Source organism: Tachysurus fulvidraco, chromosome 1 (genome assembly GCF_022655615.1).
Source record: "Tachysurus fulvidraco isolate hzauxx_2018 chromosome 1, HZAU_PFXX_2.0, whole genome shotgun sequence".
In the NCBI taxonomy this organism is placed as follows: Eukaryota; Metazoa; Chordata; class Actinopteri; order Siluriformes; family Bagridae; genus Tachysurus; species Tachysurus fulvidraco.
The window spans coordinates 31,878,976-31,901,208 of NC_062518.1; the positions used below are offsets into that span (position 1 = coordinate 31,878,976).

Here is a 22,233-nt window from a genome sequence, read left to right on the forward strand (position 1 = left end):
GACTCTTAGCATTGGCAAATGTACTAGATAGAAATGAAAGACTCCCTACAAAGCATAAAAGACACTTAAATAGCCTCATACTTGCATCTCTCTGGAAATAATTGGACTTTGTCTTTTGGTATTTAAACATATTGGTATGAGTGGTGCATGTTTGACATGCTATCTTAACTTGCTCTGACACACAGCAACCTAATTGGTAATTATAACATGATCTTTTTTTGTGGTAAACAATATTGTATCTGGCAACAATAGAATGTGTGGTTGGTATCAGATCTGATATAAATGAGAGCTCAGATTCACATGTTCTTCAAAACACAATTAAAAACCCAATCTTAATAAAAAATAGTAACTTTTATTGAATTATCTCTGTGTAGCAAAACTAGTCATCAACATGCGATTATTTACATCCAGCAAACGCATGTTTATTAAGGTACATACAAGATACATCTATAACTAACAAACAGCTGATTTTCTTTATACAAGACTTGACAGTTGTTTTTTTTTAACTCTGGTATGCTAAACATTTGTCTTTTGATTTTTTTTTATGCTTTTTAAATGCTCATAATTTCTTCAGAGAAGAAACACATTTTAGATGCAAGTTCACATAAACGTGCAGACACTTGTCTCCTCTATGTCCATCTCTTAATCCACATTTTACTTAAATTAATTAGAATGTCAAGCACCTCCTCTTTTCTTATCTTTTCTACTCATTTTGCATCTCCCTCACAGTCCTTTGGGTAAGGTATTACAAACTTGGGTACTTAAATTGTAAGCAGTTCAATTGAGCACTGAATATGCTCAAAATATCTTTGTTGGCTTCACTTAGTTAAGAGTGGTGAAGAATCTCTAACGCATAGTTTAAAGTGCCTCTATGTTTATCCTGTCCACTATCCAGTTTTATTCTGCACTATGAAATCTGACCTAATTTTGATTCTGGTACCAGGTACTAAACTTTTGTTTAAAGGTAACTGTTGATCAAATACTTAAAGGGGCATTAAAAAATTCTGATTGATTTCAATTAAAAGATTGTCAATGCCATTTTAAACTTTTTAAACTTAAGTAGGTAACTGGGAATGTGCATATTGAGGTGTTGTTTTGCTGTATTTACACCCCAAACTTATATATTTATTTTCACAATTAAATCCATAAATTTCTAGAAATTTAACATGAATTTGTCTCCAAATGGTCTGATGACTAGGATTAATCCTGCCAACCCATCAATGACAAAAAATGCTGCTACTTGTAAAAGGGAAATAAGGCAATAAATAACTGCTGTCAAAACAGCTTATATGAAAAAGCTTTTCTTAGGAATAGAAATTTTTGGAATGTATGAGCATTCTTTGCACCTACTATGTTCAACAATGTTCCGCGTAGAAAAACAATGTTAAAAACACTTCAAAGAAAATAAATTGTCAGCCTATAGACAATTAATTCTATGTACAGGACCAAGTGTGTCCGAATACTACAAGGTACACTTAAGACAATTGTTGGGTAGGATGAACCAAACATGAAGATTTCTAAAGAATATGGCACTTAAAACTTCATGATGACTGAGTTTCATGGAATAAACCTGTGTTTATGCATGCATTCTTTAAATGTTTTATTTTAAATATTTTTGCTGTTTTCTCATAATTAGAGAAAATGACCATGGTTTAAAAGGCTTCTGAGCATTATAAATGATAAAAACAATTTTAAAATATAAGGCTTACAAAATATGTCCTATTGTATTTTTGTCTTCCTCTATTTTTTTGAAAGGCCTTCTGGAAGTGTGGAAAAATCTTAGGACTGTCTTTGGGTATTTGAGTCATGTGTGTACCCCACATAATTGACAAAAGCATCTTTCTTCACATCATTTCCACCGTCTATCAGTGTATGTAGGGGAGGAGGCAAATAGATGAGGAAGGGAGAAACACCACTGAAAATGGCAACAGTCACCAGTCTTCAGGCAATTTTTTTCAATTCAACTGAAGAGGGAAGGGCAGTTAAATGAGACTAGATAATGAAACCAAAATATGTGGCAAAACAGTCTCACAGTTGTACTCTTCTTGGTCACCTACATTTCCTCTTTACTTCTCTCTTTATTTACACCTTCACTGAAACATGCGGGGACGTTTCAGGAAAACCTTCTCAATAAAGTTCCCTAGCTCCTCATTGTTGTCTGGCTGTGGCTGCTCCATCTGGCTATAATAGCCATCCTGTGTGGCAACTACAGGAGCTGTGGGTGAGTAAAAGAAAGCAGATCGATGACGCAGGGGTGAACGGGGTTTGGGCATAGGTATGCCTTTGAAAGTCTGTGGTTGAGGGACAATGTAGTTAGGGAAGTAGAGGTTTCGCCGGAAGGACAGAGGAGCCCTTGGACGACTTTGTGTCCAGGGAAGATACCTTTGTTTCAGAGGGTAATCATAGTCCAATGAATTCCCCAGAATGCTATTAAAGGAGTAGGTGGGTTTAGCATAATAACGTGATTTAGGCTGGGGAGAAGGCATGTAGATGGTGTAATAACTACTGTAGGGCTTTTGATAGCGCCGATAGGCAGGGTAGGTCCAAAAGGGCCACTGTTGCTTGATCCAAAAATCTTGTTGACTGGACTTAATAGGAGCCCTGTCCTTAAACCATGATTTCAGCACATTTGTGTTAGGCTTAGGTGGCTTTGAGGGTTGTGATGCTCTTAAGACTGAAGATGGGACATCAGATGCTGGAGGAGGTACACGAGGTCGTTGCCATTGCAGAGTTTCAGGAGCATCTTTTTTTTTCTTCTTTTCCACATCACTGATTATATCTACAACATCATCAGCAGGCAAGTGCAGCTTACTAGAGATCTCTATCAACTTATCAATAGTTTGTGGGTCAATGTCGTCATCATCCTCATTGGCACCATCTTCCTCTGAGCGTTTGTCTTCTGCAGCATTATTGTCCCTGTACTTCTTCCCATCTTGCTTGACCATATACTGCAAGATCATATCTGATGCAATATCGGCAAGCTTCTCTTCCTCTACCTTGGCTCTCTGAGCCTCAGCTGCTTGTCTACGCACCTCTTCCTGTTCAGCTTTAGCCCTAGCTTCTTCCTCTTCTGGACTTAGCAGATCCTCGTCATCCTCTCCATTTTCTTGCTCTTGGTCTTCAATATTATCATTAAAATCATTCATGAAGTTTCCTCCCTCATACAATGGTCTATTCTTGTTTTTTTCCTGCTCTTGCTGCCATTTGAGCTTCTTTTTAGACAGAGCCAAGTCATAACCCTTAGGTTTGGGTTTGATTTCATTGTTCATGAGGCCATTACGATCCAGATAATCAAAGTAATCACTACGACTCTCCCTCATGCCAGATGAGGAATCACGTTCTCTTTTTGTGGCTGTACTGTAGCTCTGAAATTTCTCTAACATGGTTTCCAGGTTCTTTAACTCTTCTGGACTCAGCTGCTCATCTTTGTTCCCATCAGTGACTCCCTCTGTTTCTTGGTGCTCTTCCTTGCTTGCCACCCCCTTTGCAACTACTTCTTGTTCATTGACAGGCACTGTTTGACTGGTGGTATGACTAGTCACCTTTTCTGTAAGAAGTTCTTCCTCTTCATGCTCCCTCTTTCTCTCCTCATCCTGTTCTCTTTCTCTCTCTTCTCTACCCTGTGCCTCAGCAGCTGCTCGCACAAGTTCCAGCTCTTGATCTGCATTTCTCTGTCTGTCAAAATTCTGTGCCTTTCTGTCCTCATCTACCATGTCATTCTCTCCCTCCCTCTTCTCTTGTTTACTCTTTGCCTCCTGAGGCTTGTTGAGGGCTTCTAAGAGGATTGCTGCTAGGGTTTTGGGGTCAACATCCTTGAAAAGTTCATCCTCTTCTTCATCTGATATCCCTGGCAGAAAATCTTCAGTTTGGGTAAACTGAAACTGTGCTTGTGTAAGTTCAGGATAGGAGGGTTCATACTGATTACCCAATTTGTGTTTAGTCACAGGATTGCTGCTTGTGGGCTCACATGTAATACTGAAGAGGAAGAAGAGAAGCACAAGTGGGGCTCTAGAGACTTGTTTGCACCGAATCATGACCATGCAGATTAGGAGTGAGGAAAATGATGACGCACCTAACATAGGAAGAAAAAAATATTAATAATAGGCTATAAAGCACAGCAATCTTTTTTTGCCCACTGTATGCTTGATGATTAAAACAGTTACAACTGCTAATCACCATGGTGACACAATGGATAAATACAGAACAACATGAACATTAGATTTTTTTGACGTATAACACTGTTCCCATATCATAACATTGTTCCCATATCATGATGATCATAATCCCTTTCCATGATTCACACACACACACACACACACACACACACACACACACACACACACACACACACACACACACACACACACACACACACACACACACAATTAAGTTTTCTTGTTATTTAAAAAAATACTTATCTACTTATCCATATAGTCAGTTATTATAAACGATGTTTTTTGGATTAATTTTGTTTATTGGACATATTATTCACGTACGATTCTTGGCTGCAGATCATAGCAACAGAATTTCAGCATCACTCACCATCATCATGCAGAAAGAACGAATTTAGGAATTTTATGTAGTTTTAATTATATGTACAGTTTACTGATTGTACTGCTTGGGCAAGAACATGTGACTTAACATAAAAACCGCCTTTGTATGCACTTTGCGCAATTGGCCTGAAGAAAAATCTTAAGAGCGGAGAATTTGGAGGCGGGTGGAACACTGAGGCAAACATGACGTACATGTACATGTGTGTTCGAGTTTGTTATCGGTCTCATTAAAATAGCCTAAATTAAAGCAATACTGAGTAAAACACCGGTAATCTGAAAGTCTAAAAAGGCACAAATCTGGACAAACGTCAGAGAGAGCAGAATAAATAAGTGTTATGAATTTGTTAGTAACTTGTTGGAATATAATTTGTTAATTTTTTTTAAACCTTAAAACGTTTGCTGCTGCATCCAAGTTTACAGATTAAAGCATTCTTATGTCTACCATCAATATTGTGTTTGCAGCCCCGCATTATGCTTTGAACTAGAGGAAACCGTTGCTTGTAAGTATTATCTGCTTCATTGCTTCAATTCTAAAACAGTCAGTAGGCGCTAATGCACATTAGTAAGCCGCCTTTAAGACGCCGTCTCTTCACATAATCATCCATGCCAAGACAGTCTATTTTAAAGACGGGGAAAGCCCTGGCGCAGTTGTCTATAAATATATACCGAAATATCAATACATGTTATCACATTATCACCTGCTAATTGTAGTAAATACTTACTGCAATTGAGTCAATACTTAATACAATTAGAAGAAACTAAACGTTGATTATATTCTTAATATAAAGCATATAATGTTTATTACCTTATTTAAATAATAAAAAAATAAAAAAAAACATTTTTGATATATAGTGCCTTGTTTTGCCAAGCATATCTAACAGGATTCAGGACAGCTGAGAAAATATGCTATGGTCATAGGGAAAATAATGTTATGGACTGGGGGCATTGATAGTTAGTATTTTGTGATTGTTACTGATCAACATAATTTCCACAACTGTCATCATGATATGCATCAGCAATCAGTTATGGCGTCATTTACAGGCACATCTGAGCTCCATCAAAATGAACACGACGATGATGCATCAGTTCCGACTCCACCCAAGTTCCATATTAAATGGTTGGTTCTTTGAAGATAGTTGTATGTTTAATTTTTTTGTTTGTTTGTTTGATTGTTTATTTTGCTGTGGAATATATGGTGTTTCCTTTCCCAAATTTTGTTTGGAACAAAATTTATTTTAGGTTTAATGTTCCCATTGATTTGACACTTTATTTTGCTGATCCACATTAAACGGTACAAAAGCACACAACTCATACTACCACAGAGTAAGCAAGCTTTCTCTGCATTGCTATAATGGTATTTTATGAAAATGAGGACTTACCGGGATCCCAGGCGTGACGTGGTCCGACGCACTTTCGCTCTTTGTTCTGCGAACTTCGCTATTGGATACTCTCTTTACTAGCGAATATGCTTTCTTTTTCTTTTTAGAAACTAAAGGTATGGTTTGAATTAACTTGATTAGTGAAAAAATATACGAATCGTTTCAAGTCTCAGACTCGTGTCTTCGTGACGGCGCTGTAGATATTTTCAGGACCACGGCCAGCTCCTCATGTTTATATTTCGACCCCCCTGAGCACACGTGACCGCGCGTCACCGCTGCTCATTGACGTCAGCACTCCATTGATAAGAATTTCGGTGTTGCTCTAAGCCCGAGCGCTCGCTACGCTGCAGTGCCCTGATGAATGAACGGAAACGAGATGAATGAAATAAAGAATTTTCCTGCTGGAGAGTGCCCTAGAGATAACACTACGGCTGAAGGAGAGGGGCCAGTCCCTCCCGCAAGAAATTTATGATTTGTTCCCCCTAGATTTAACTCCATCCCATGCCCAGTTGGCGAGCAATGAAGACTACTTAATATAGAGAGTGAGCACACAGAATTTGAAAAGGAAGAAGTCATGGGCACGACGATCAATAACTGTTATTTATCTCCGCTGGACGGAGGAATGCTGGCACAGCATGTGTCTGTGAAGGTTTACTGTTATTAATTTTAACCGTCTCGTAGAAATAAATCTAGCCTATTAATACTCTTTAACCTTGAAGACGTTTCGCTTTTCATCAGCTTCGCAACAGGTTAGCATTACTAACAGGCTAGCAATACCTAACTGTAGTTTATTATAGGCGCACTTGCAGGTCGTCACTGCAGGTCCTATCACTTGTGACATATGATTGCTGTGACATATAATTGCTTGTGACATGTATTTTGCACGAGTTCGCTTCACTTGAATAAAAGTTTAAAGTAAAAATGGGGCCTTTGCTGCTACCATCAGCTGTTACAGTACATCCACCAAAATGAATCAGTCACAAAAATAACAAGAACAATATTTTGATGTTTCTTGTTGTTATGTGTCCCGTATTAATTATTCATATAACATTTCATTTGCTCTAGAATTTGGTGTGAATCTGAACTGCAGCAGGAATATTGTTACTGATATAATTAAACTTAGACAGTAATGGAAGTCTGTAGGAGAAAAAGTTGATGACAAGTTGGTAGGTACGACTATATTATAGAATATAAAATACCACATAACATCAGAGAATAAGCTGTTTCAGTACTTATTCACACTCAGTGACTCAGCTCTCTCTCTCTCTCTCTCTCTCTCTCTCTCTCTCTCTCTCTCTCTCTCTCTCTCTCTTTTGCTCCTTAAATTTGCACTTGAACACCCAATATTGTTCATTTGCTGAAGAGAAAATGAACAATAGATAAGTGCATAACTTCAAGACATTAATAAAGACCTGCCAGAATATAACCTGGTAATGGATTTTCTTTCTTTCTTTTTCTTTCCAGGTTGTAACCACTGTTATGAATGTGAATGTGTATATATTGACAATTAAATCAATATTTTGAAAGTTGCTTTTTTCACATTAAATTATTTTACTGGGAATGGGGACCCAAGCATGACAAATGGCATTACAGTGGTTGTTTTGCTAGTGACCATATAGCTGTATTGATTTAATGTTTTTGACCAGAGGTTATCTCTGGAAAAAATTGTCCGTAGTCCATAGTGTGTGATTATGTGAGTGAATGAGAGTGTGTGTGTGCCCTGCGATGGGTTGGCACTCCATCCAGGGTGTATCCCACCTTGATGCCCGATGACGCCTGGGATAGGCACAGGCTCCCCGTGACCCGAGGTAGTTCGGATAAGCGGTAGAAAATGAGTGAGTGAGTGAGTGAGTGAGTGACCAGAGGTTGTAGGTTCAGCTTTAGTGTGGAAGGTTGGTCTAGCCTGTGCTGCCAATTATTATTTTTTTTATGTTTGAGGGATTTTTATTAATGATTTTAAAATAGATGTAGGCCTATGTTTTATAGGCTTTAGGTAGCATATTATGCTGTTAGATTATGTCAGTGTAATCATAGATGAATTCATAGATGAATTCTCTGTGTATTAGTGAAAATGGCATTTGCAAAAAATCTTGGAAAATAAATGGAACTTGTACATTACTGAATTGACTTCATTGCACATTATGCTAGTTCCCAATATTCAGGAGATTTTATTAAAATATGCATGACTTTACATTTCAACACAATCTAATTATGTTTCATTAAGTCTGAATGAATTGCATAGGTGTGGTTTGAGGTTTGAGTTCAGAGCACTTGCAATGGCAAGACCTAGTCAAATGTGCCAGCTTTCACACCCTGTGCTCAGTATGTAGCCATACTGATATTTACAAACAGTAAATTTTAATCCAGAGTTAAGCAGATTCAGTGGAGTTTGAAAGATTTTAGTTTGAATGACGAGTGTTAATTTTATGATGAAACCATTTTAAATAATGATCATTTAGTCAAAATGAGATTCCCAGCTAGAACAAGTAAGAAACATCCTCATGTAATGAGGATGGTGTAGACCTTACTGTTATAGGTTTCATTGGTTAAATAGCAACACATTTTAATCCATTTATTAAATATAAAACAGACCTGTCAGGTAGGGGTGAAACTGAAATGAGGGTCCTGTACAGGACTGTATAAACATTTGTCTCTGCAATTTGCTGCCACTGTAATTGCAAAAAGGAGTTTCACAGTCTAAATATCTACGATCTCATTGAGCAAGAAAATAGCCATGATTTAAAAGATTCAGTGCTGATATAGAGAAAGCTTTAAAATCCGAGGACATTGTTAAATCAATTCAGAGCATGAGGAATATTGTGTAGCAAAAGGCTGAAAGGGATACATTTATGTCAAAAAATACATCATGGTCCATGTATCAAAATAATGTAAAACATGATTAAAAAGTAATGTAGCAGTGGCAAAAGCAGGGCAGGCTAAGGGATGACCCTATGACCTCAAGAATTGTAGTGTGGCCTGAGCAATTAAGCAGGTCTGTGATGAAATCACAAATACCAGGATATCATCGTTGTAAGCCTCAACAACCTGTCTTAGCATGTGTCTTAGCACATCATTTATGGAGTACTCAAAGTAACCACTAGAGGGTAAGGGTTAGGGTGCTAAATGAAATCTTCCGCTTGATAATTGTCAACAGGCTGTACTGTATGTTCTACAGTTGTTGAGCTCGGTGAAATACCGGCTCAAGGGCTGAGTGGACTAGTGGCAGCAGATAGGTTTACTTGACAGTGCAACTGTTTAAGCCCCAGTAATTGACATACGGCCAAAGGCCACCCAATTTTTAGGCCACAACAGAGAACCCTGTTGATGTGGGTGACATAAATAGCCTAATATCACTTCCTGAATGTACTCTTCCATGGCTCTTTGTTTGGCAGATGACATGGGCTGAATTCAGCTATGGGAGTGATATTCCAGGCAGCTGGTCTATGGCACAATCATAAGGTTGGTGGGAGCATGCTAGCCTTTACCTTACTTAAAAGTATTGAGATTTCGGTCAGTTCACTGTTTGTGGCTGCACTGGTCTTTATATGATTGGCTTGGCCGCAGTAGAAGCTGTCGCTTTGTTGAGCCGCAAATGCTGCCCCAAGCTGCATGGGCTAGTCGGCTACATGGGTCTCTGGTGTCACCCACACAGAGCCTGTCATTCGAAAGATCTTAAAAACTACAGAGAATTAGAAGCCATCTGTTTGTGGAACTTTATACTGCCATTACACCGCTATGGCCATTTCGCCGCGTTGGCGGCTTGTGCGCTTGCTGACGCTGGAGCCCAATCAACAGCGCTCGCGCCTCTGAGACGGAGTTAATGAGGCGTTATGCTCTTACCGCCAAGATCAATCTCTTACTCACGGCAGCCATCTTTTAACCCTGCGCAACCCTTCCGAGGGCGCTTTGCTTTAAATTAACCAATTTATAATTGAGGCAAACCCGTGGGAGACTCGTAGTCGTGTAATGCCACCCGCCTACACGCGCGAGACAACAGAAAACAAAAAGAAGCAGAGTTTCCTGGGCTTCCCCGAATTTTCTGATAGTGCGCGCGTGTATGTTGACATTTCTATGTATATTTCGAAAACAATTTCTGGTATGTATTGGTTTGAAAATGCATCCAGTCGTGGAAGAGGATAGAATTGCAAAAGGCATGTAGATAAGACGATTCTCTTCTTAATGTAAGCATCTGAATCCAGCACCATCACCCACACATTGCAGCTAATCAATGTCATGCATACACCTATCCCTACCCTGAGAACGATGTTCAGCATTTTTTTCTTTTCTTTTCTTTTCTTCTTCTTCTTCTTCTTCTTCTTCTTCTTCTTCTTCTTCTTCTTCTTCTTCTTCTTCTTTTACATTTAATTTATTTTCTCTCAATGATTTTATTTTCTCGCAATGATTCTCAGGACATACTGACCCTGTGTGGGGCATATCCTTGGTATCTAACAAAATATAAAACCATGTCACAAACCCCAAAAAACACATCATTTAAAGAAACAGAAAATGAAAACACATTTGCTACATAATAAAATACTTTCAGAAGTTTTGTTACCTTAAATAGTATGACTTTACTATACTGTCATTTATACAGCTGAGCAGTTGAGGGTTGGGGGCCCAGGAGTGGCAGCTTGGAGGCAGCACAACCTTCCAGTGGTCCAACACTTTAACTACTAAGCTACCACATCCCATGTGGCTTTTCCTTTCCCAGCATCCTTTTGCAAGTCTGTATTTATTTTTTTGGCCATATAGTACTGCATGCTGTGAACAATCTCTGCACACTGAAACTTTGCACCTTCAATATATGCTTTAGTGCTCATATTTTTTTCCCATCTTCCTCATACTAAAATCTGACATTTATTACAAATAGTTCAGTAACGCAACTCCTGATATTGGCAGCTGTTTGAGAGCTTGTGCACTAGGTGATGTATCACATGGCAGTAGAAAGCATCAGATTATCATTTGTATTTTAAGAGGCCCAATGTAATGTTATCTTATTTTGTGATGAAATATGTCAGTGCTGTTAAAAACAGTTTATTGAATCAGCATTTTGGACCATTGTTACTGGTGTCAATAATATTTTAAAGGAATAATCTCATCATTTTTAAACCTTATTTTGTTCATGCCAGACTTTCTGCATTATAGACATTCCAAGCTTCTCAAGGTTTTTTTTTCCTCCAGAAAGAATTTTATCTTTAATCATTGCATAAATAAATGAATGATTCACTGCTTGGCTGGGATCATATAGCTTTTCTCAGAGCTCAGCAGTGTGCTGCACACAGGCAGCCAGAGCAAGAAAAATCATAACACTCAGCATAAAATAAATTTGTTGTGGTGTTCAGTATTTTATCTTCCTAACATTATAAAGTCTGCATTCTTTTGTTAAAATACTGTATGTGAAAGCAAGTATGGACCATAAAGGTATGTCCGAGAACATCCAAACATCATATCAGTGTTATTAGTACATTACAACAATGCAGTCTGAAATCTTGGACATGTTGACATTTTTGTTTTATAAATCATTTAGTAAAAGGATGCTGAAAAAAAAGCAATTGTATAACCAGTAAAACTGTAAATTGGTTCAGTTATAGCAAGCAGCCCCTATCCATAATTTTCTTAATTCCTTATAGTTCCTTACACTCCTGGAAGCAGAGTATAGCACAACTTGGGGATTTCCCTGCCTTAACACACAAATTAAGCCCATGAATTAATTGATGAGTTGACTCAAGTGCCTTTGAGCAAGGAAATTTCCAACTGTGCTGCATCCTGTTTTACTGCAGTGAAAATGGAGTTAAGACAAGCTGATAAAAAGACTTCTGGTTATATAGATGTACTTACATCATATAGTCACAGGGCATATGATGCAGGTAATCAGAAAATATGAACCAAATTTTTTGGTTTAGAATTTCCTTTATTATTTGTTTTATCAATTGTCATTCTTATGACATTAGTGAATATTAGCATGATATTACAGCAAGGAATCCCAGAGACATTTTGTTTTGTTTCATATCAATCCTCCCTTGGCCTAATGCATTACTCAGATTTATACACATGCCTGTCATTTTCACTGACACTTTCCTTTTCTTCCCTTTACTTTAAGCTTTTGCAGCATCTTGATGCTTATCTTCCCTCCTCTATTTTCTGATTCTATTTCTAATTATTAATTTCACAGCACTTTGTAATCATGTTTTCACTCAACAACATAAAAAATGAATTTCTTTTCCAGGCAGAGAAGTCTCCACTTCTATATCAAACTGTATTTTATCACTAGTAGAAGAGATAACGAGAGATTTCTTTTAACATTTATCCTAAACTTTACATTTATAAGGTCCCTGACTTTTACCCAAGCCTGAAGCACTCTCTTTTTGAGTTGATTGAAAAATGATTTATTGTGAATATAAAATAGCAGAAAAATGGAACGGGTTGAAATTGAAAGTTGTCTGGAAGCTAGAAGTGATGGCAGGGTGGAAGATGGGAGCTTTATGGTGTGTGACAAAGTCAGAGTACGGAGAGTGGAGTGGAAATGATGAATGGAAAATTATATGCAATTCTGTCAGGTTAATATGACCTATGCAATAAAATTTGTGTATGCATACATGCAATTTTTTTATGTAGATGATTGTTGTAGAGCTTAGTATACAATTGTATGGTGTATCTCACCTCCATTTCCAGTTGTCAAGTCTAAATTTGATTTAATTTCTCTCTTCTCTCCTGCTCTCACTGAAACAGTGTTAGAAAGTTGATGTTATTAAAACAGACAATTTACTATCGGGTTCTCTCCCACACATTTTCACCCATCACTGCATATGTGTGGGCGAAGAAAGAGAGGGATAGCCAAGTGGTTCATGTGGTCTACATTTTTTCAGTGTCAGCACCACCTTTTACACAGATAATTACATACACAGGTCCAAAATGTGCTCTTAGGACACTCCACAAATGTCTCTCTTTCTATTTTTCTATCTTTTTTCTATGTACATTTATATGATATCCAGAGGTAATTATGTTGTTGTCCTCTTGGCTTCTATTTGAGTTCACCACGGCAGATCATCTGGTCTGCATATTTGATTTGGCACAGATGTTCTGCCGGATGCCCTACCTGATGCAACCCTCCCATTTTATCCGGGCTTTCAGACCAGCACTGAGAGTGACTGTCACTCTTAAACTGCTGCAATGACAGCACAAGATCCTGCCTCTGGACTACCAGAAAGGGGAATATATTGCCTGTAATTCACACTGTCTTTTAGAGGAAATTTGCTGCTATTTATTATAAGGGTTGGTATGCAAGTGATGCCATTCAGATACCTCTAGTCACACTAAGATACTTTAAGATCAGTCGAAGCAGGTCTGAAAAAAGCTTTTTTGCTCAGCAGGAAAACCACAGTCAGTAGTGCAGTTTGTCTGCAGTATGACAAGCTTACAGGTTGCAGTACTTATATGGAAAAAAACTCAGTTACAGATGGAAGTGCATAAGAGGGGAAATGCACAGTGGAGGGTAGTGCTGAGTGAGGACAATCTAAATGATCAACATGACTCCAGGTGAAAGGGCAACAAGATAAAAGGATATTCTTATGGGGTTTGCAATGTTAACGTGAGCAAAATGAGCATGGAGAGAAAGAAAGCAAGAGCAGAAGCAGTAAATGAGACAGGGAGGGAGGTGGAGAGAGATAGGAGGAAAGAAGAGGGGTGCGGATCCCCGGGGGCTGTATGACTCATTCTCCTGCTGCTGGCTTGTGCGTCACTGGCGCGGGGCTGGAGGAGGAGATAGTGTGCTCTGTGCATTTAATTACCACCTGCCAATTTATACACACTGTAGAGATACACACACACACACACATACACACACAAACACACACACACACACACACACACACATGTACACACAAAAACACACACACAGACACACACAGACACAGACACACACACACATACACACACACACACACACACACACACACACACACACACACACACACACACACACACACACACACACACACACACACACACACACACACACACACACACACACACACACACACACACACACACACACACACACACACACGCGTGCAAACACACAATCAAGTAGCTGAAAAAGGTCAGCTGTGCCTGAGCTCACACACATGCAGCAGTGGCATAGTGCTGTAACTGCAACCACAGTCTAGTTCCACACATGGACACGGATCACACAATGGTCCTGCTATCAGTAATGAAGGGAAAATGGATAATCAAAATATAAAAGCAAAGGCGATATCTATGGGACAATGCTTTTTGTGTCAGTGTTGAAATATGTAGTCTGATTGTATATGAAGACATACTGCTTTTGTTTGTCCATTCAGTACAACTAATGTTGAAGCAGACGAGGGAACAGCTTGTTGCAGTGACAGTGAAGGGCCATGTTTGTTTCTCTGGGAATGGATCCCATTGCTTCTACTGTACCAAACACATCCAGTATTTACACAATTACAAATGACATACTGTTGCAATACTAAATACTGTTGAAAAGCAGCTTAAAGCCTGTTGCGGCCAGTATGCATTGTTTGGCAGGTTTCAAAAATTACATGCACATGCATTGCAAGCCATTACAGAGTGAACAAGAATATGTAAATGCTAACATTTCATTTTCAATTGAACACCATCAAATAATATTGTTGCAACTATTTTGACAGAGATATTGACCAAAATATTGCCAATGCTGCTGTGAATGTAAAGAAAATGACATTGTAATACTTAATGCAGAAACATACGGTGGTAAAGAGATGGCTGAAATTAACTAGTAATTAAGGTGTAGTCCAAGCAGATGGTTTGGCCAATTGACATTATGTTTCCTAAGATGTCTGTGGCTGACAAATCCTCTTATGTTTCTGGTTTTGATTTTGTAACACGTAGTTGCATACATTTATAACACAGGGTTGCATATTCTGCTATTATATTCTACAGCATGCAATATTACGCTTTCTAAAGGAAAATATCCAATGAATGATATTTAATACAGCTGTATATTGTTTTCAGTAAGAACTATAACTAATGAATGATAAATGCATAAAACGCAAATTCAAATTATAAATACTGCTATACTGTATATATGTCTGGATATAAACTGTATATTGTTTACAGTATGTGGTAAATAACACTGCTGTCAAAGATTTTACCGCTACACTGAGCTATTTTTTTTCTTATGTAATGACATCAAAGTGCCTTCATTAGCTATAGTCCTAGGTCTGTAATAAATCATGTACTGTAGTATACACTCTCTTTTATTTCCCCCCTCTCTCTATCTCTCTCTCTTTCTCTCAGACGCACACACTTACTCTCACTGTGTCCCTTGCCATCTTGCTGTCCCTTCATCTTTGTCTGTGTCCCCTCCTGCACACACATAGTCTGTTTTTTTCTCTTTCTCCCACCCTCTCTTATCTTGCTCATTCCCTCTCACTCTTCTTTCTGTAATGAGGTTTAATGCCTGCAGTCCATTTGCTATACCATGAACAGACACAGAGAGAACAAAGAGAAATATAGGGCTTCACAAAGGAAACATGACGAGGGGATATACATAATTTAAACATACACATAACATGTGATTTAAATGTGAAAGAGAGAGAAGGAGGAAGAGAGAGAAGGGAATTATGGACATCAGCATAATGAGAAACTAATGATAACCCGGGAGAAATCAGAGCTGATCATCTGCCAGGTATTGTTATGTGGAAAAGTGTAGTTTTTCGTTCTGTCTTTCCTACTGTCCTGGCCAAATTCTGAGTAAATTTTATGACAGTGAAAAACTGTAATCAAACAGTAAATAATAATATTGAACAGAATAGCTCAGAAATAGATTGGTATGTCTTTTGTGTCTATTCTATTTTTGGTTCTATTTACATCCCTAGGGTTTGTTGATCCTTTTTTGATATCTCATTATTTATAACTGTGTAGGTTCATTGACAGAATCCCTTCAATTTCTTCTACTTGTCCCACACATGTTTGCTTGCTCATTCATTTCTTGCTACCTCTGTTACCATCACACTAGTATTTTCCTCCCGAAGTGAGAATTAACTTAATTTAATGTTTCTCTAATGACTGCCTCTTTACCCATCATGCTCTGGGATTAATAGCATTCATGCCCCCCATTCCTGGGCTTATTTCCTGTGATTAAGCCGTCATGGCACAGCAGTTGCTTCTGTACACTCATGTACCCACGTTTATCAATTAAAGTACTTCCGTTCTCTCCAAGCAGCCAGATAATTAGTGTTGTGCTAAACTGAAGAAGGAGTGAGGCTAAATTGAGGACTGTTTCATTTGAGAAATAATGACCCGAGAAGTTTGGATAAGCGGTAGAAAATGAATGAATGAATGTTGGCCTGGCCAGTTTTGTTTTTTGCTGAACTGAGTAATTAGAAAAAGGACCCTATGCTGCTTGAGGAATGATATGGAAATATCTATCTATCTATCTATCTATCTATCTATCTATCTATCTATCTATCTATCTATCTATCTATCTATCTATCTATCTATCTATCTATCTATCTATCTATCTATCTATCTATCTATCTATCTATCTATCTATCTATCTATCTATTCGGTAAAAATCTATTTTCTAAACAGTTATCATAAACACCAGTGTACGGTTTCATAAATACGATGGAATCAACAGAAACACAAATAACAACAACAATAATAAAGCATATTCCTACTTACTATGAGGATCAAAGTTGTTCTAGAGTGGCATGAGATGCTACAGCTTCATTGTGAGTTTACTGAATAGTAAAATGTTTTGTGTAACCAAAAAGAGATGAAGGAAATAGGTTATCACCATTATTATCACCATTATTATAAGCATAATAATTATCTGTTCCAGCAGCTACTGTATGAAACTCCTCCTCATTCTCCCCTCTTACTTTATTTCTTCCATCTTTGAGATGCAACATATGACTAGGTCAGTGTGTACCAGAACCAGGAAGAAAATAAGAGAGCAGGGGTAAACATGTAATTTGGCTTTCTCTCACCTAATAGAGTTGATGACTGGCTAAATTTCCCCTTTAGCATTTTCCCTCTTTTACCTTTAAAAAGTGAACAGTGTCTGTATTCTTTTATTGACTGAAACAGACAATATAAGAATACAGACAAAAATACAGGCAAAATAGGAAAAAGCAAAATTCCCCTTTAGCATTTTTCCCTCTTTTGCCTTTAAAAAGTGAGCAGTGTCTGTATTCTTGTATTGGCTGTTTCAGTCAATATATCTTTTTTCCAACAAGCAGTTGTGTAATATGCATCATTGTCCTCCTTCCTCTTGCCCTGATGATTGCTCTCAACTTAGTTATTACAGTATGTGAATGAGTCACAATGAATGCCAAATGCTACATTTCTTACTTTGGCATTGGCATTAACCATTCAGAGACATTCTTACAACAATATCCTAACATTATCTTAGCTATAGATTTGCTGAATTTGAAGTAGTTACATTTACCCCATTTTCATCAAAAAATAAAATTTATAGTATAAATAATATGTTTATGGCAGAATGAGAGAAAGAGAACCTTTGATTTCTGTAAACATTAGTATAACATGTAAACAATAAATAAACAAACAGACAGAAAAATAATGTAAAAATTAATAAATTACCTAATAGATTCTACTACTACTATTACTACTACTACTAGTAGTAGTAGTAGTAATAATAATAATAATAATAATAATAATAATAATAATAATAATAATAATAATAATAATTAATTATCATCATCATCGTCATCAGCATCATCATTATACTAAGGATTGAAACCTGAAATATCACTTTTAATTTGTTTATTAGTCAGGGCAAATTGCTAATTTAATTTAAAGAAGGCGCTATAAAATTGTTCATGATATTGGCAAAGGACTTTTACTCTTCATTGCTACAATGCAAGATTCCAACCTGTTTCATTTTATTCATAATGAAAGAGTTGACAGTACTACATTTATGCCTGCTATTATCATGCTATTATATAGATTAATCTTAATATATCTAAGATTGATTAATTATGTTAACATTTATACATTTTTAATAACTTTTTAACAGTGGTTTGCAGTGATGTTTTTATTATTATTATTATTGTTGTTGTTGTTGTTGTTGTTGTTTTTGTTGTTGTTGTTGTATGCAGTTACTTTTGAAATAAGCTCTTTTGCACAGTGACTTTCACTTATACAAATTTGCATCAAAAGTGTCAGATGTCCAGCCCCTAAGAAAGTATTGGAATTGCAAGACCATTCCTAATGGGAGGGATTGTTATCTGCTATATCATTGATGTCCATATGAACCAAAGACTAGACAATATGGACCGATCCCAGAGAAGAGCTTGTGAAGCATAAATTGTTGAAAACATTAATATACACTATGGGAAGAATGTGAAAGTGGCAGAGTCAATGTGATACTCTAAGCAATGTTTTTCTGGAACTCCTTGGGTACTAGCATTCATATAGATGTTATTTTTACATGTACAACCTATTTAAACATTATTGCAGACCAAGTACACTTCATGGGAACAGTTTTCTTTAATGAGAGTGACCTCTTTCAGCAGGATAATGCATCCTGCAACACTGCAAAATGTGTTCAAGACCATTTTAAGGAACATGACAAGAGTTGATGTTGTTGCCTGCAAATTAGCATCTTTCAGATGTTCGAATAAGTCTGATAGATGGAGTCCTCACTTCACGAGTTACGGACTTAAAGGACCTGCTGCTAATGTCTTGGTGACAGATACCACAACATGCCTTCAGAGGTCTTATGTCTCAACAAGTCAGAGCTGTTTGGAACACATATAGGCAGGTACAATATATGTGGGAAAACAGTAATAAGCAAATGTATCAAAATATATTGATTCAATATGTGAAAGATGATATAATTCACCATGAAAGAAAGTACTTTTTTGGGATCTGCTAAAGGTTGCATTCAGCCACTCTTTGGGTAACTACAGACAGTGTTTGTCCTCTTTGACTACAACACACCCTTAATCCCTCCAACACTACAATCTCTCCATCAAACACCAGTGTAGAGTCAAGTGCCACCTACAGGCAAACACAGAGTAATTAAATCAGGCATGTAAAATGTTTTTACAGCTGGTATTCCTCTTTTATTGGTTGAGCATAAAGAACATTTATTTGTCTGTTGTAAAAATTAATCTAGATATTTATTAGTACAAACCACTCTTACCAGTTTCCCATGTCTCCTGCCAATTATAACCACTCTGTCACACTCAGTCATCCAAGTGTAATATCGATGTGTTTTTTTTATTACATATGCAAATTTGATTATCAAATGACAAAATACCTTCATTAGTTGTTCATAAATTGGGCAGGATGAGATTAGTGAACTAATTTAATTGAACTGAATGCATGTATATTGTAACAAGTACTGAAACACTTTAATAAAACTTATAATTAAAAAATTAAATAATTTGATATAATCTGATAAAATATAGAGCATGTGCATGACAATAAAATGTGCAATAGATTTCTATTGATTTAATTAATACAGAATATTCTGTGGAATATACAATTCTGTGGTTATGCTTTTTTAAACTGAAATAAGTTTTAAAATTTTAAAACTTTTTAAATTTCAGTAATAAGTAAAATGATTGGAACCAAACAGTGACATTACTAAGGGCTTGATGACAAATACAAGTCTTTGTTGACTTTAATGTATGTACTGTAACAACTGATAAATTAAAGTGAATTAACATAACTGTATATAAATCAGTGAACTGAATTTATTAAAGAGTTCTGTCTATTCTGGATGCTACCATCTCTCATTCCCTGTCTGATTGTGTCTATGAATTATCACATCTCTTTCTCCAGAAATAGTTGCTCCCCATAATCCCTATGTTGCCTTACTCCTTCATCTCCATGACAAAACTGTCTCATGTCTTCCCAAAATGTTTGGGGCATGTAAATATGAACCAAGACTGTACCTTGAATCTCCTCAAATACCTGCTCTAAATGAGCTATCAGTGCCTTTCTTGCAAAAGATACATCAGTACCAAACATGTCTATGTTGAACCGCAAAGCACCTCCACTAAATGGCACAGGATACGGCGGTGTGTGAAAGCTCATAAACATTGGTTTTTCATTGAAACAGTCAACCAACCAAGTTAGGTTTCGCCTTTCTAAAATTTCCAGGTTGCTTTCCATTGGTTTCAGAGGTTGCCAGTCTTGGATGATGGCACCTCCAGGAAGCTGAAGTCTCAAGGAAAGATCATTGTCCAAGAGTAGAGCTTTAAGCTGATAGCCGTCCTTTAGAACAAATAATTTTTGCTGGTTGCTGTAGGTCCCATTTAATTTCTCTGTCTTTTCTAGTTTTGATTTCAGGCCTGAGACAAATCCTTCAAAACTCTCAGCGTCTCCGCACAAAGACAGAACAGCCTAAGAGAGAGAGAGAGAGAGAGAGAGAGAGAGAGAGAGAGAGAGAGAGAGAGAGAGAGAGAGAGAGAGAGAGAGAGAGAGAGAGAGAGAGAGAGAGAGAGAGTAAATAAAGAGAGAGTTGTAAATACAGTATGTGAAAAAAATCAGTCATAGTGAAAAAAAAATTCAGAATATTATAAGTCACCCGGCAAGCCAGAAAAGTAAACTTGGAGAGTTTTTCAGGGCCTGGGTTATCATGTCTTGTCAGTCGTTTGGTTGTTACACTTGGGTACACTTGCTTAATGTAGCTGTCAGTGACTCTTTGGATAACTCCAGCCACTCCATGTCCCCTTTCACTTGGACACACTCTTAATCCCTCCAACACCACTGTTTGCCCTCCATCAACCACCAGTGCAGAGTCCAGTGCCACCTACAGGCGAAAGGAATGAGCATGATATCTCAGCCATGTAGAGATACAAATAAAATAAAATTGTTTTAATTGAGACATAAAAATATGTGAAATAAAAATAGTTTTTAGTAATAAAAATTAATAACTATTTTATAATTACATATTCTGATATGTTTTTGGGGTGAAACTAGAGTAGCTATTATTTTGTGATCAGTTTTGTCCATGCTGTCATTTACATTCTAATTGGAAATTACTAGATAATTCTAAACAAAATTTCTTACCAGCTTTCCATTTCTCCTGCCAATTATGACCACTCTGTCATGCTCAGTCATCCAAGTGTGATAACGATGTGGAAGGTAGTCATTGCCTTGGTAGATGTCATGTGATATGGCCATCACCTCTTCATAGTCTTGTGGTCTGGCTAGCCAGAAAGTTAGACCCTCACTTTCATGTACAAACTTTGCCTCCATTGCTTGTCTGAGGATAGATTAATTCATTCATTAATTCATGCTTCAAAAGCACAGAAGCACAGTTTTTGTCATTTTAAATGTTCCATGACTCACCACAATGAGATGTTTTGAGATGTCAAGGAAGAAATTTACACATTGGAATTCACAATGAGTTTATGCTACACACATCATTTAAAAGTATGTGAATGGTTTACTGGGTATACATGTATACATATATAAGTCTATAAAAACAAACCAGAATGCCAAGAGAAAGCAAGATAAAAATCCAAGAAAGTCAATCCTATGACACTAGAGCAGCCTCAGCACAAACCAGTTTGAAGTCTCTTATTCAAAAGAATGTGTAATGATAAACAGATGTAGTTCGATTCATTATTGCCAAATTTAAATATCCATAGAGGGATAGAACAGTGATACTAGGTTTTGCTAAATATCATTGTTATAATTTGCATTAAGATTTTTTTTTCCTCACCTCAAAATGAATGGTATCCCTTAGATTACAGGCAGAAAAAGTTAAAGTGGGCAAAGCTCACAGATGTGTTTCCTAGATGGACTTTACCCACTAGCAACTGCTTGATATCCTCTTATAACTTTGTCAGTCATAAATTACTGGGTTTATTATCATTATTTTTTGCAGTGCCATACTCTTTGCCTTTTCATATATTTCATTATGTTAAAAATTATAATAGAGATTTTCTAGTCAAGTCTCTAGGTTTAAGAAATGCCAATATCTCATGTTACTTTAAAATCGTTTTTGTTCCGTCTCTTCAACTTATATTTGCATAAGCAAAGTCCACCTTAACTAGGAAAAATTTTTACTTGTGAAATCTAAGGTTTATGAGCTTTTCAAAGAAGTTGATATTGACAGTTATGTAAAACCTAATCTGCTTGGTTTATTATTACAGTAAAAAGTATATAAGTAGACAAGCAGCTCCAGTATGCCAAGGTGATTTAATTTTTTAAATGATTTAAATCAAGATTTTAATTTGTGTAATTTTTTGTGTGTTCCTGCCCTTTGGCCCTCATTTACCTTTTGCCACCGTTCCATTTTGGCACTTGGT

General features: G+C 37.0%; 2 protein-coding genes across 2 annotated transcripts; both read right to left on the reverse strand.

Moving 5' to 3' along the window:
• Positions 1–337: 337 nt before the first annotated feature.
• Positions 338–6,178, reverse strand: vgf (VGF nerve growth factor inducible). The gene is made up of 2 exons (XM_027169124.2): positions 5,933–6,178; positions 338–4,072 (listed from the first exon to the last, which is right to left on the reverse strand). Exon 2 carries the CDS (start codon positions 4,038–4,040, stop codon positions 2,091–2,093), a length of 1,950 nt encoding a protein of 649 aa, XP_027024925.1. The 5' UTR covers positions 4,041–4,072; positions 5,933–6,178; the 3' UTR covers positions 338–2,090.
• A 12,889-nt stretch (positions 6,179–19,067) lies between these two features.
• nat16l (N-acetyltransferase 16, like) lies at positions 19,068–22,164 on the reverse strand. The gene is made up of 4 exons (XM_047822866.1): positions 21,645–22,164; positions 20,987–21,182; positions 20,502–20,726; positions 19,068–20,317 (listed from the first exon to the last, which is right to left on the reverse strand). The coding sequence occupies exons 2-4, from the start codon at positions 21,173–21,175 to the stop codon at positions 19,736–19,738; spliced, it is 996 nt and encodes a 331-aa protein (XP_047678822.1). The 5' UTR covers positions 21,176–21,182; positions 21,645–22,164; the 3' UTR covers positions 19,068–19,735.
• Positions 22,165–22,233: the final 69 nt, after the last annotated feature.

Bases quoted from the DNA above. Each gene is read 5' to 3' on its own strand.
- vgf (XM_027169124.2), bottom strand. From the start codon at position 4,040: ATGGTCATGATTCGGTGCAAACAAGTCTCTAGAGCCCCACTTGTGCTT.
- nat16l (XM_047822866.1), bottom strand. From the start codon at position 21,175: ATGGAGGCAAAGTTTGTACATGAAAGTGAGGGTCTAACTTTCTGGCTA. The intron at 20,727-20,986 runs GTAAGAAATTTT...TTTCGCCTGTAG, and splicing joins GCAGGAGAAATGGAAAGCTG to GTGGCACTGGACTCTGCACT. The intron at 20,318-20,501 runs GTGACTTATAAT...TCTCTCTCTTAG, and splicing joins TTACTTTTCTGGCTTGCCGG to GCTGTTCTGTCTTTGTGCGG.